The sequence below is a fragment of the Manacus candei genome, unplaced genomic scaffold (genome assembly GCF_025592945.1).
Source record: "Manacus candei isolate 608988 ecotype Guabito, Panama unplaced genomic scaffold, ASM2559294v1 h1tg000093l, whole genome shotgun sequence".
NCBI classification, from domain to species: Eukaryota; Metazoa; Chordata; class Aves; order Passeriformes; family Pipridae; genus Manacus; species Manacus candei.
The window spans coordinates 3,692,039-3,707,119 of record NW_026138141.1 but is presented as its reverse complement, the minus strand read 5'-3'; the positions used below and the strand labels follow the sequence as shown (position 1 = coordinate 3,707,119).

General features: G+C 34.7%; 1 protein-coding gene across 25 annotated transcripts in view; it reads right to left on the bottom strand.

Annotated features, from left to right (window-relative positions):
* PTPRD (protein tyrosine phosphatase receptor type D) overlaps positions 1-15,081 on the bottom strand; it is a 1,149,573-nt gene that overhangs the window by 22,995 nt on the left and 1,111,497 nt on the right. For all 25 annotated transcript variants that reach the window (XM_051768182.1, XM_051768181.1, XM_051768187.1 and 22 more), the window contains 2 exons: positions 12,914-13,033; positions 12,210-12,364 (listed from right to left, as the gene is read on the bottom strand). In XM_051768182.1, the coding sequence (XP_051624142.1) occupies positions 12,210-12,364; positions 12,914-13,033 (275 nt within the window). The remainder of the gene's footprint in view (positions 1-12,209; positions 12,365-12,913; positions 13,034-15,081) is intronic.

Here is a 15,081-nt window from a genome sequence, read left to right as displayed (position 1 = left end):
AGATCAAGGACAAGAAGCTGTCTTATGAGATTGTATCATGAACACAAACAAACAAACTCTCCAATACTAAAACACACAGAATCAAAACTCCCAGAAATTTCTCTAACAAGTCCAATGTACAGAGAATAACTGTTTGTTAAAATAACTGAAAAAGATGAGTTTTCCATGCAGGTTAAAAACATAGCATTAGTAATGTTCAACAAATTAAAAAGTTTTTTTACGAGACCCTTCTAACAAGGACATTCCATTACAGCACTTCAAATCCTCTCTCCAGACATAAACTAATGCTACATGGAGAAGGTGAAAGGTAATGACTATTCATCTTTTACTTGCAATAGAAGAAGTAGGATCATGAAACAGGATGATGAGAATCTAAAACAAACAGGAAGTAGTTTTTAAAGTAGTACATAATTATATTGTGAAACTCATTGTTACAGAATACCACGTATGACAAAAAGAAATTCACAGAGGAAAGGATTAATTAGGGGTTATTACCCAACAAGTTACAGACAGAACATCCCTTGCAGAAATCCTTTTATTAGACTTTGATGGAATTTCGATAGGTATTCTAAAAAAGTGCCTATCCAAAAGAACATTCTAGACACGTCCTGGGAGAGAAACTGAAATGTGCTGTTGACTGTTGACTCTATAAACAATACATGCCATAATTACTCTTGAATTACTCAGACATATAAAGACATTAAAATAAACTATTCCCCTGTACTGTTTTATCTGAGCACAAGGATTCACTGTGACTTTTTATTTCAAATTAATTCAGTTCTCAGATATCATCCTTATTTTCCTACTTCTCTAAATACAATCTTATATATTCAGTGTACTGCATTCTGTATTTAGCATCAAAGACTAACTATCCAAATATCTGCGATATTTGTTGAGTTTCAGTGTATATTTTACATTCTTTGTACTGTACGATGCATTCACAATGCATTCTTGTCATTGTGCATTTCACTAAAGAAAGATCTAAAATTTACTGAAATAGGGTTTAGTGAAATAAAGTTTTAAAAAAGTAAAGTATTATAAGGTTAATTTAAAAAAAAATCTTACTGTGACTTGTTACCTTCAATTAAAGACAGATCTATGTACGAACAGCTGTAGTAAACACAGGAAATTATACTTCTGGGTAATTTAGGAGAGGAAGTACACAGAGATGCTATTGTCAATAAATAAAAGTGAAGATTAGAGCACAGCAGTGAAGTCAATGAACAGAAATTATGCTGCTAACAACTATTTGCTTTCTTTGCAGTTCAACCTGTTTTGCATTCTCAGAGTGGAATGTTTTGAGTTCTTTCATACTTTTGAATATTTCTGTACTCTGATTACATTTTCATGCAGAAGAGCTATTAGCCTATCAGTGTGAGTAACAGAAGGTGAACTGATGCTATCTGGAAATGAATTAAAGAATGTGAGAAGAAATGTGTTTGGCAGTACTGGATAACTGGAAGACCTTAAAAGTACTTGCTGACCACTAAGCTGATTCCAAGTTTCAGAGTTCTCTGGGACCCTCCCTGCTTCTAGGTGTTTGTGTAACTATTGTGGTCAACAACTGCTTCTTTTCTTAACACCAGCTGCCCTCAGGATTTTTTCTGAGGTTTTAGACTGACAGAACAATGATGAGATTGCAGATTGTCATCCAGACACAGTATTTCATCTGGTAAGTACAAAGGAAAAAGTAGACCAGGACTCCTAAGACCACACTGGTTTGTTTTTTTTTTCCCCCAGTACCAGTCACAGTTCAAAGCCCTAAATGAACCTGTCCACAAATCCTTTTTTTATTCTTTTTCCAACCGCCCCCTCCCCTACTCTTCCCCTACTCTGAAAACTTGGAAATAACCAGAAATTAGTCCTCAAGCTTGAAGCTGAAAAGGCTTTAGTAGCAGGCCTACTGTGTTGGATCTTCATCTCAGAATGTCTCCCTTTTCAAGAGAGAACATATCTTAAGAGATACATTCAGAGGATAAGACAAATGTGATGTTGCCACCTCTAGGTCTGGTTTAAACTGAAATGGTTGTAATATGGTATTAACACAGTGAGATGCTATACAATAGAAAATAGAGAAGAAAAAAACTGAGGCTTTTCTGATGAGCTCATATGACAGATAGCACTGTTTTCTTAGACCAGCTGGTGAAAAGAAGAAATACTCTCTTTAATATCTCTGACAATATTCCTCTGACAGCTGAAGAGCTTGGTTACTGGTACTCATTACAATGTTTCTTAACCTCTGCAGTCTTTATACCAACATGAATTCTCTGTAACTTAGTAGAAAATCAGGTTGTGAGAGGTTAATACCACTAAGTATTTCACATTTCTTAATCACAACTTGTCATTTATAGGTTAGACACTAATCTCTTTCTTTTTTTCCCAGGATTTTGAACTTACGAGCAAAAATCACGGACAAGTTATAATGCAAATAATGAGAGTTCTGGTGTAGAAGTTTCAAAGTAGCTGTAAAATGAGTTGGATAATATTATGATATTGTCTAAACATTAAAAACTATTTTTAAAATTCAGGTGACAAGAAAAATAGGCATCACAATGCAGGATTCACTTGGAAAAGCAGTCACTGACAAAATCTGATAATAAGTGATGAGACCCTGAATTAAGTCTACAAAAGTACGAAAAACGAAGAAAGATTAATATTCAGGGCAGAATACTGATTGGAAAGCCTCCATGAAAAGATAACAGGACTATTTTTAAAGCTGCATTTTACTTCTAGAGACACGGGGAGAGGATTTAAAGAGACTTTTATGCTGATTACTTAGATAAAAATACAGCCTGTTCAAAGTTAGCCAAACATGCCGGGTAGCCAAGTTGATTCAATGCATTCCAGTATACTCTGTGTTCATGGATATTCCAGAATTTAATGTAGGTACAGCTGGGAAATCTGAGAGATACCCCTTTCCAGAATTCAGCTATTGGGTTATAAAAATATTTTCACATTTCCTGCAGATGGCTGGATTCTTTTCTTCACTCATAATTTTAATACAGAATTCATTACGGACAGCTGCTGGCTCTGATAGAACCTAATTGCTCTTTTACTAGACTCAGCTGCAAGCAGTCAGATTTCCTTTCCCTTTGTAGAGTATAATATATATAAACATGGGCGGGGAGAAAAATAACCAATTAACTAAATACATATGGATAAAATGACTCACTAAGAGTGCTGATCAAATAACTTATCAAACTACAGCTTAGGTCAAAGGAAATTACAGGCCTTGTAGGACATGATAATATATATATATGGAAATAATTATCAGCACCAACATATTTGTAATTTGAGATAACACACAGAAAAGGCATTGCCTTTGTTAAAAAAAATCTTACAGAAAATTATTGCATTTTAATAAGGGGCAGGCTATTTCACTGAGAGAAAAGTCATTTAGTCTTCAGCAGACCTGCTCAACCAAAACCATTTGTTGGCCAAATTGAAGTGAGGCCTCAGTATGTCCACTGGGCAATATAGCAAGAAAATGTGGTATAATTATGAAACTATTTTTACTGTCTTACCTAATATAAAAACCTTGGGGAATAGTTACTGTTATTCAGACGACCAACAAAAGGTATATCTCAAAGGAGGGACTAGAGAGAGCCAGCAGACTAGGGATGTGAGGATTCCCTTCCACCTCCCTCCACATTACAAGTATTGGAATGGGTTAGAAAACTTTGCTGTCTCAGTTTGTTATGTTGGATGAACACAGAGGAAAGTTGTAGATATGTAAAACATGAAACAGTATTAAATAACACATTTTTTCTCCTTTTATGCAAAGGCATTTAGTGAAATAAAGGCACATATGTTTAAAATAAGAGTAAATAGATATCTTCTAATATAATGTGTGAAAATACTTAGACAAGGAAAAATGGTCAAAGATAATAAATACTGCCTGGTTTTATTCTTTAAAATATATGTATAGTCATGAATCTGAACAAAATTATCCATCAGTTTCTCTAAGTAGCTAAAGGAATAAAGGGGAAAAGAATTGAAATCCTCATGAAGTGGGGCTCAATTACTCACAAACTGTTTGCTACTACAGGGGAAACTTTACTGAAATATTGTTGACACTGGAGTTTTGTACTTTTCCCTGAAATTTCTGATATTTGCCATTGTCAGAGACAGGATACTGGCACAGATACGCCACTGATTCTATCTGGTAATAGCATTCCCTATGTTCCTTTACAGATTTCTGACTGCTACCAGAAACAAATCTTACCCTATGCAGTCACAGCAGCTTTTTAGGACTTCAAAAGATAATCCCGCCCTAAGTCACACCAGTGGGTGGTATAATCCCCTGAATCAAAGGCTAAGTTTCGACTAAAGATGGCTTTATACACATATGGCTGATTTAATCAAAGAGGCCACAAGTAGGTATTTTTTATTATTTGAATCTGCATGAAGAAATACTGCTATTACCTGTTATTTGTATGTTTTTGAATTTTAATAATGGTTCCAGTGATACTTTCTGGGTTTTATGGCTCATAAACAATGGAAGCACATAGTGTACATACAGCTTCAGTTTAGGTTTTAGGAAAGGCTTGTTTGCTGGTACCCTAGGTACACTAGCTAATTTCAAAGGACTCTCCACACTGCCACATTAACTGAAGTATGGTAACTCTTGTCATGTTCATACTTACAGTTTTTCATAAGTAAGTACCTAAATTTAAGAAAACAAACTAGAGACTTAAGCTAATAAAACCAAGAGTGCTGTTAAGTTAAAGAGCGATGAGCTGGGGAAGGTAATAGGTACCTTTGTTATCAAGGTGATCTTAACTAATGGCACTAAAATCTGAAACAGAGAAAAAAAAATCCAGCATTAGCCACCACTGGCTCTATCAGCATACAGACTGATGGGATTCTGCTTTTTGTCTGCATAATTGCATGAACATAGCCCAGTAATTAAGTGAGAGCTCTTGCGTGTTCAACATAAAACAGCCAATTCTTCAACTGTGAAGCTTCTGAAACCTAAATTTTCACAATCTTGAAAGCTTTTATGGTAAGAATATGAAGGCAAGACCCAATTCCTGTTCATCTGTAATGTCACATATTACACAGTTATCAAGTGATGTCTTGCTATGCTGATTTCTTCCATCTAGCCTTCTTTCTCTTTCTCCAGTAGATTCTACAGTTCCAAAAACTAAATGAAGACAGAGAAAGCATGCAAAAATTTCTAAATCAAGAGAATGCAGTTCCACTTCCTTAAACAAAGATCAAGCTCTCAAGGTGTCAAACTCTGCATGCCTTAGTACCTTATTCTCTAAGGTACATATTGAAACACAATAACTTCTAAGAATAAAGTTATGCATAGAAATAAAGAGTCCCAGTCAGTTACTCTGACTGCATGGTCAGAGTAACATAGACTATTAATATATATGGAATACAATGGAAAACATGGACATTTACACATTACTATATTTTTATACTAAAAGGAACTGAACAGGATCACCATTTTTCAAGATGAGATTCCAATAACAGCTTTATTCCTCTTTGCTTTTTATTAGTGAACGATAACTTTGAGAAAAAAGGTATTAATGAGACATACAGTGATCTACAGCTAACAGCTCGAGAGGAAATAGTGTTATGGTGTTTTTGTATATGGATGATACTGAGCACAGTTTAATATACAGTAGCAACCCCATAACTTCTGGATAAAGGTGTGTGGGCAAAGCAGAGAAAGTTTGGAATATTTTTGATATTAAAATACTTGTCATATTAAAATGCTCATACTATCCTGTACTCTCTTGAGCTTTCAGCTGTTCAAGGAAGTTAAGAAAGGTCATGAGTTGCACTCAAGATAGGGAAAGGCAAGGGATGAGGAAGATTTTAGTATTTTTCAATCTTATTTGAGAGATTTCTAAATATGAAATGGGAAGATTTTTCCCTCCACCGTGAAAAAGGATAGGCAGTCATCTGCAACCTACTCACTGCAAGGATTAGAAAATAAGCATTTGTAAGGCCTATGGCAAAATCAGTACGGAGGTTCAAATGATACAGAGATGAAGTAAAACAATTCACTCGAAAATCACTGCCTTTGATAAATATTTTTTTCCTTAAATGTTATCTTTTTTGTTCTTAAACATTGAACAAAAATTAGGTAAGTATTCTACTTTAAGAAATAGAGTATCACATTGTGTTCTGTTATTTTTTGAAAATTATCTTGTGTTTCACTATGCTAACTGGTTATGTTAGTATAGTCAGACACAGATTAAATTAAAACAGTCACATTCCTCCAAAAATCCAAGTTTTTCTGTTTGCAATAGCAGCATTAACAGTACCTGCCAAAACTTCACAAAATGTCTTAAAGATATGCCCCTTGGTGTCGGTATTAAAAAGAAGGATTCAAACATGGGTTTGCACTAACATGTTAAGCTTTTAGGTAGTGTTACTGAATCAACTACTAAAGTTTATGTGATGTTTTGAAAACACAGTAGCATAAAACTCCAAACACCCTCTGGTGCTGCTTTATTGTGATCTGATTAGCACCTGTTTGCCTGCATTAATCCAACTTCAAACAAAAAAGTGTGCTTTCCCCGCTATCATTAGATGACACATTACAGTCTCACCAATGCAGAATCCCAGGGGTTTAGTCTGCATTTTTTCATTAAAGAAACAATTTTTTCTAGATCAGCTCTGCAAACTAGGGCAAGTCATGCAGAGTCACCAGGAGGATTGAAGCATTACTCAACTTCTGTCCAAAGGACTGAAAAGATAGTCTTAAAATATAACAGTCTGTAAATGAAGAAAGTATCTACGTGCATCAAGTATTTCAACCACCACAGAAAAATCTTCAGATAACTTTAAATAAGCCAAGTTAAGATTTGAACACATTGTGTAAAGTACCTACAAACAGGATTGGATTGCTAAATTTCATTTGTGTTTTTTTTTTCTTTTTTTTTTCCCCCCATGCAGCTTTACCTTTATTTATCTGCTTTTCTCTACCAAATCTCCCATTGAAAATAAGGACCACATAGCACAGCATTTTGTAACAAATGCATTTCTAAATCAAACTTTACCTTGACTCAGTCTCCACTGAACTATCTTTCCTGGTAGTTATAGAAAGAAAACTGTATAATTATTACCTGGGAAAAGGGTGTGATGGCATGATGCATTTATGTTACTACAACTACACTTTTTTCATGGAGGTAGTCTTTCCAAAATATCTGATTACACAAATACAAATTCTGCATTTAGATTAGGCCTTGATGCTTCCTTTAGTGCTCCATAATTCTTTCAGCAATGATCTATATTTTCTCCTTAAAAATAATGTACCATGAAATATATTTTAGCTACCTTTTCCACTTAAAAATCTGTCAACTTCTCTGCACAAGTATTCTGGGTTTGGCTGGGGTAGAATTAATTTTCTTCACAGAGTTCTTTTCTTGCCTCTGTTTCTGCTCATGGTGTGGCCCAAGAAAGCTAGGGGTGTATGGGAGGTTGGGAGGAGACATAGCTGGGACAGGTGACTAAAAAGAGATATATCCATACCATATGATATCATGCCCAGGATATAAAGCTGGGGGGAAGAAGAAAGAAAAGAGGACCTTTAGAGTGATGCCGTTTGTCCTCCCAAATAACCATTACTGGTGGGGCCCTGCTCTCCTGGGGACGGTTGAACACCTGCCCATGGGAAGCTGTGAATGAATTCCTTGTTTTGCTTTGATGGATGCGCAGTTTTGCTTTCCCTATTAAGAAGTTTTTATCTCAACCGTGAGTTCTCCAGATTTTTCCCCTTCTGAATCTCTCCCTGCTGGTGGTGGAGTGAGTGAGTGGCTGTGTGGGGCTTGGTTGCTGGCCGGGGTTAAACCACGGCAACAAGAGCTTTGACTGGTAGAATGTAGTTACGAAATTCTCAAGATATTTTTGACTTCCCTATTAGATTCAAATTTAATCCTGTACAGGCAACCAAGCTGTTATCAAAAGTAGATGTCTAAACAACATGCAAAGATGTCTGTTGTATGTACATTAGTAATAAATAATTACCAATTTTTTTAAAATTCTGATCTTATAATTCTGTATTTTTCTTTGCTTTCATCACAAAAAATTTATAACAAAGACTTCCATTTCCATTTGTGAGATATGGATTTATCAGAACTTGTCTTATTAAATCTAGTAATTTTGAATGGTAATACTTACATTCTCAGTTAATTTTACCAGTTAGAACTATGCATTACTTTTCTTGTCACTGTTAAATGAACAGAGTGCATTAAAATATTTACAGGGTGGGTTCTTCTGTTGTCAATTGTGTTTAGCTCAGACTTTTTCCAACTAAGCACACTGTAAGTTATTAAATAAATTCTTCACACACTCAAGAACCATTGCCTAGGACAGGATATTAAACTAGCTTACCAACCACTGAGGCTTTGATACAAACTGGTCATGAACCAAGTCCAAACAACAGTCTCCAACTACCTTGATTCTCTACAGAATATATAGCTGTACTCAAAACCCAGGAAGCAAACCAGAAAAATCTCTTAATCCTTTATCATGAAATGGACTGAAAGACAACTGAAGGTCAGTATTAAGGCAGATGTGTAGAATGCAGTAAGGAAATCCTTGGACTAAGCTTTTCACTTACAATAACTACTTATAAATACAGAAAAAAAAGGGGTTACTTTGTAAGGATCAAAATTTTCTTCTATTTCTTCTATTTTCTTCATCCAGCAAGGGTGAGGAATAACTTCTCCCTGTACTTAGCTGCCTGCTAGCTTTTACTTTCAGTTTTCTATTGTTTAAAAGTTTGCAGAAAAATGCTTCCAGAGATTCTTCATACCTACTCTTCATTTTTACCAAATACATTTTGAAAAGCACCTCCGGTTGTGTTTCTACTTCTGTATGATCTGGTTATTTTAATTTCCTGAGCTCTGAGAGTTTGTTAGGTACTGGAAGAAACACAAAAGAAGGTATTAGTGATGTCTCAGATGGCTTACATTTGTCACTATGAATCCTGTGTTCCTGCTAGGAACTAAACTCAGATTACTCCTTCAATGAGATATCTTGGAATAGACTGCCTGCCATAGGCAAAGGATACAAGATATGGTCCTGTATTATACTGTTTAGCTCTAGTTGGGAAAGTTTTAAATACTTTTTAAATCTAGATGATGCAATGGGGAAACTTAATGGAAAGGGACTTCAGGACTCCTGAACACAAAATGGGAGGCAGTGACAGACAAGATACAGAACAAAGACAAGAGGAAAATTTAAAAAGGTTGCAGAGGCAGACTAGAAGTCAGTAGAGGAAGAAAGGAAAAGCAAGAAATTTGTCAAGAACAGATAAAATATCTCATTGGAAAATGGTGACTAGTAGAGGACAGTAAAAAGTGGTGCATGACAAAAATTGGTAGGAGAATGCTACCATCAGAATGATGATCTTACTTCAGAAAACGTACTAAGAAAGGTAGCAACATATTTCATATTGAAATGGTTCAGCAATATGATATGAACAATGAAATGAGTTTGAGAAAACAGTGAAACTGAAGGACAGGAATAGAATATAACTAGAGGGATTCAGAGAATAAAGATCGGTCCAGATATTGGAGAGAAAAAAAATTGAAAAAAAAGGTGAAATGATTGACAATGAGAAGCAAAGGGAAGAGTGCAATGGAGAAACTTACAAAGTGAGCAACAGAGAGGAGAGGGGAAAAAAACCCCAGATTTCAAGAAAAAAATCGGTAACATATAAAGCTTGCTTACTTTTTCTGCTTCGACAGAAGATTAATCTTTCATGAGCTTGATATGAACTGTTTATGCATGTCTAGCACTTTAATTACAAACCAAATGGGAAGGATTTTATTGTTGCTATATGAAAGACATATCTTCTAGCCTAAAAATATTGTGGTGATGCTCTATTGGTGTTGACTTTTTGAACTAATGTAATAACCATAGAATCATATGATTCTATGAACACGAACTGGAAGGGACCCACAAGGATCACTGAAGTCCAACTCCTGGCCCTGTACAGGACAGCCCCAAGAAAATAATGTTGAATTCAAAATGATATGGCAATACAAATCTCAGAATATAATGCCACTACAATATGCCTGAAAAGTGATATTCACATTAACATTACTAATGTGAGAAATAGACTTTAGTAACTTATTCTTGTTAGTCTATCAGTTAGGTAGTCTATATGTTAAATCGGTGAGTTAAGCAGTACATTCATAAACTTTGGCCTGTCCACAACACTTGCTGCTGAATGTCCAGCCACATAAAATTTTTAATTACAGAGACATAAATTTTTAAATTTGTTAGAAACCTGGTTTCATTGATTCTGCTTGCAGACAAACTGTTAGCAGTGGGATTTAAAAAGTCTGCTAAAATAGTAGGATATGTGAAATTCTGCTTCCTAGAGGTTAGGTTGTATGAAATGACTGAAATCTTAGTGTCTCAAGCAACTATATATAAGGTAAAAAGCTTATGTATACCAGGTTATGCATATTGTAGAGTATCAATAAATACATTAATAGGAATTTGGGAGAAGAAGTCCCTCAACAGGCATCAAATCATACTACCTAGACTGAGCACCACTTTCAAGGAAATCTGCGTGCATAACCAAGGACAAAGAGAAAATAATGGCCTTGTATTTCATCAGTATCACTGAGTGATAATAAGCATTGCATTTTATTTCATCTTATCCAACGACTAGCTGTATGACTCTTAAGAACTAATTTAATTTACCTATTTTTGCATTGAGAGAATTTAGGCAATTACACTAACTTAACAGCCTTCCCAGAGTGGGAAGATTAATTTCTTCTATTAAGTTTTGTTTTGATTTAGAGTATAGCAGGCTAATGAAATTATAGCTCAGACAATCTACAATACTAGACAATAATCAAAATGTTTTAAGATCCTATAAATTCAGGTACAAAGAGATTTGGCTCCATTCAGGAAATACTCAGCAAACTTTTAAAATATATTTGTATTATTATTTATATTTATTCCACATTCCACAATTTATTCCACATTCCTAATCCTGGTGTTTCAATAAACATTAAATATTTGTCTTCCATGTTCTATTATATCTTCTAAACAGTCTGTGCCTTTCAATATTGAATTCTGCTTATTTTGTTTCGCTGTTGACTTTATTTTCTTATCTCATTTACAGGAGCCTCTTTCAATCACTTTAAAAGTGTGCAAATTGCCAGATTCTGTGCCCGACTTACCAATATTTAAGAAGTCAGAACTAGAGGTGGTGGTATGCTGTAATCCTTGTAATTACCTCAGGTTTTGGATGACAAAAGCAAGACTGGTTTTCAAACATGCTGAGCATTTGTAACTTCAAGAAAAGGGTGTAGTACCTCTCAGCCCTACTAACTAAAGGTATTCCAAAATGAAGATCACAAAAATCAGTAATCTTAGGACTTTTCTTTGAACAGGGCTACACAGTAAGCTTGTAAGATTTGGCAACATAGCCCTGGAATGACTGGAACCCACCTTACAGTTTACTTCTATCAGAATTGGTATTTATGTTCTGATAATGTTCTTATCAACATAATTTTAAGGCTGTCTAAAAGATCTGCTCTTGTCAAACATTTCCAAAGAATCCACATCTCTTCCATTTAATTTGCCTTACTCTGAAAACATTAGGAGTAGTTAATGTTTTTCTCTTGAGAGTTTATTAATTCATACCTTATAAAGCCTGAAGAGTATTTCTACTCTGCAAGAAAAGCATGGAGCACTCATTTCCCTAGAACTGAGCTCAGCGTGTTCCCAGGTACATCCTTTCCAGTTTCAGCTCCTCAAAGTCCTAAACTGAGGGTTTAAGCTTGAATGCAAATTTGGGTTCCTATCTATTTTCAATAAAAGTTTTCATTTATCTTTCTTAATTCTCATGTTCATTACTTTCACACACAACAAAATTTCAAAAGCTCAAAACACACCGTTTTCAATATTCAGGTTCTTAAGCCAACATTATGTTGGCCATATTCTGAATGCTGTAGATACATTTGTATTCTTCCTGTAGACATTCTCCCTAGATATCTTTAGATGTTTTAAAATTAAATTAATCCTGCATAGACCAAATAAAATTTTTCTAGCCTATCCAAGTTGGTAGTGCCAAGCTCAAGTCCTCGATTTGCAATGCAACCATCTTTCTCTTTGACAGACTTAGAAGTGTCTTTGAAACAAAATAGTGTTTTCATCTGCAACAAAACAGAAAGCAGTAATCTTGACATAGGATGCTTTGAAAGAACTTCTGGGCTTACCTGCAATGCACAACCATAGGTCCAGCATCAGGTGGGTTGCAAGTCTTGACTCGTCTCAGGAAAGCTAAGAACGGTGTTGGGTGTTCTGGGACACCATGATCAGGCCAGGCAGTAAACTGGAATTGCCTCACTTCCCTTTTCTCACTTGAACCATTCTATAAAATTTAAAATTTTCATGACAAAACTGCCACTTGAGATGATATTGGCACTTTTCAATGAAACAACTGCAGAAGCATATATACCAGTGAAAATTATTTAAGCTACATTTGAAGCCAGAGAGAAGCAGAACTCAGGCTATGGAGGAAAATCCAAATTATAGGGTTCAAACAATGTAAGAGCTTTAAATATATTGCAGAGTTGTGCATCACAAGTGTCAGAGCTTTAGTTAGTATTAAATGTTTTTTTCATGGTGCGAGCTCTGTATTAACTTACAAAACTCCATGTTATAAGGAAAATGCATTCTGTAGAAGAAGTCATTGTTCAGCACTGTTAGCAGGAAACAAGGGAGAAAAGTGGAAAGAGGGGAAGGGGAAAAAGGGAGTGAGGAAATAAGGGAAAAAGGCAGGCAGGGAAGGCATGAAGCAAAGGAAGAAGGAAGGTGGGATGGCAGGAGGAAGAAAGTGATAGGAAGAAAGGAAGGAAGGAAGGGGGGGGAAAAAAATTGCTAACCTTCCAATTTGAAAGTATATAGTAAGTATATATACCTTGTAAAGTGCAAATGTACGAACACAGTATGTTGCCAATTCAACAGTGTCTAAAAGGGTTACTTGGATTAGTCCGTAGGTTTCTGTGCCTCTGCTTGGCCAGTACTGATCGCACTTCACCTGTAGTGAAAAATATGTAATCTTTTAATACATTTCATACTGATATTCATTACATATCTGAGTGTATGTCATCACAGGTTTTAAAAGTATGTGAAGTTTGAATGGTCAACAACTGCTAAGGATCCAACACAAGAAATTTATTTTATCATCCACAAGAACTGCTCTTCTGGTAGTAGCTCATACAATGGTTTTCTCCCATAGCAGGTATTTGTAAGTTCAGTGGGACAGAGAATTGAGAAATACTAATAAGCACAGACACACTAAAGAAAAAAATCAATTTATAGTATCTTCAAATATGACTTATATCTTCAGTAACTTGCCTTTCATAGTTCAGAATTTAATAACAGTATTAATCCCCTCAAGGTATATAAAAATTTTTTTTAATATTTGCCATATTTTACATTAGTCCCCAAACATATAAGCTATTCCTTGGATGTTAATATTTAGTATGTATAGAATACCTCAGTGCAAACTTGAATTTTTTTGAGAAATAATTTCAGTACACTGATAAATGAAAGGGCAGGAGCAACTATTAAGTGCATTGTGAGAAAATAAAATTTTCTTCTCAGATCAGTGTTATGAAGCACATAAAAAATTTTGTTCACAGCCATTTAAAAAATATAGTCTGGTGGAGAGTTCATCCATAAAATTTTAAAAGACACAGGACATGCAATTCAGAGAAATCTTAATTTCAAAACACCATAGTTTAGATTATTAACAAAATTAAATAATTCTGTATAAGATGATATATAAGAGAACCATATGTATATCATCATCGCTAATGTTCAATAATCTGTTTCAGTTAAAAATGGTATTTATGATGAAAGCTATTATGAAAATAGAATGCTGAACCCCTAAACAAATCAGAAAATGTAGTAAAAAGTAGTATGAGGGTCATATAGTTGCAAATATTTTTGTATCAGTTGCTGATAGGTGAAATTGGGACAGTCATTCTCTGTTCTATTTATAACAATACATTTTTATCAATTAGCCTTGCATACAGTACAGAAGTTTAAACTGAGTCCAGCAATAATTCACTGCTTTTGTTTAATAAATGTCTTTATTAGTCACTCTAAGCCAGACTCATATCAAATTAAATAAGAATACCCAAAATGTAAGAAACAATAGAAAAAAAAAGAAGAATATTGCACAGTATTTCTGATTTAAAAAAAAGTGAATTATCATGCTAATCCAAGAGAAAAACTGATTATTCCCCCAAAATGGAAAATTAAGATATGCATCTTTGAAACCCATGTGTTCTCCAGGTTTTTCATTCTGCAGTATACTCATTGCAAAAGACTTAGTATGCTTTCAAACTCCCCAGTCTCAAATAGCTTCTGCTCACAGATCATTTTATTTTGAGACTCACAGGTCACAGATCGCTAAAGGTTCACAAATCACAGTCTGAGAATGAATACTCTAGATAAAGAGGAGAAAAAATTCTAGCCACTGAAGCAGGTGATGAGAATTCATTACTGGCAAAAAAACCCTGAAACATTTTTTTACAGGAAATTATAGCTTAATTCATGGATAAGGAATTGGAACAAAGTAACTAAAGATGTTTATTGATACTGCAGTATTAAAAAATGGGATTAATAGTGCAAAAAATTCTCTTACTAAGAGGATTAAGTAATTACTTCCTTGTATCATTTATTGAAACACTGAAAGATAAGTACTGCCAATATTTCATGAATATTTATGATTTATTTGCAAAATTCCTGATACTAAAGGAAGCCACTGTGGTCTTTGCAAATCAAACAGAAAAGTATACTTTGAATTGAGACATTTCAATATTGTTATACTAAATTGTCATGGTTTGAGATCCCCAAAATCTAATTCCCTAGTCCTAGACCCCTGTCACATCTCAATGCAATGTGAGATGGGTTTTTTTTCAAGACAAAACACACCAGACTCCAAATGGGGGAAAAGGAATATACTACAATGACTGTACAAATAAATATTATAATACATTATAAACACGATCACAACTATCTCTACCATGACATAAGTATTTACAATGGATCAGATCTCTTCTCTCCTCCAAATAA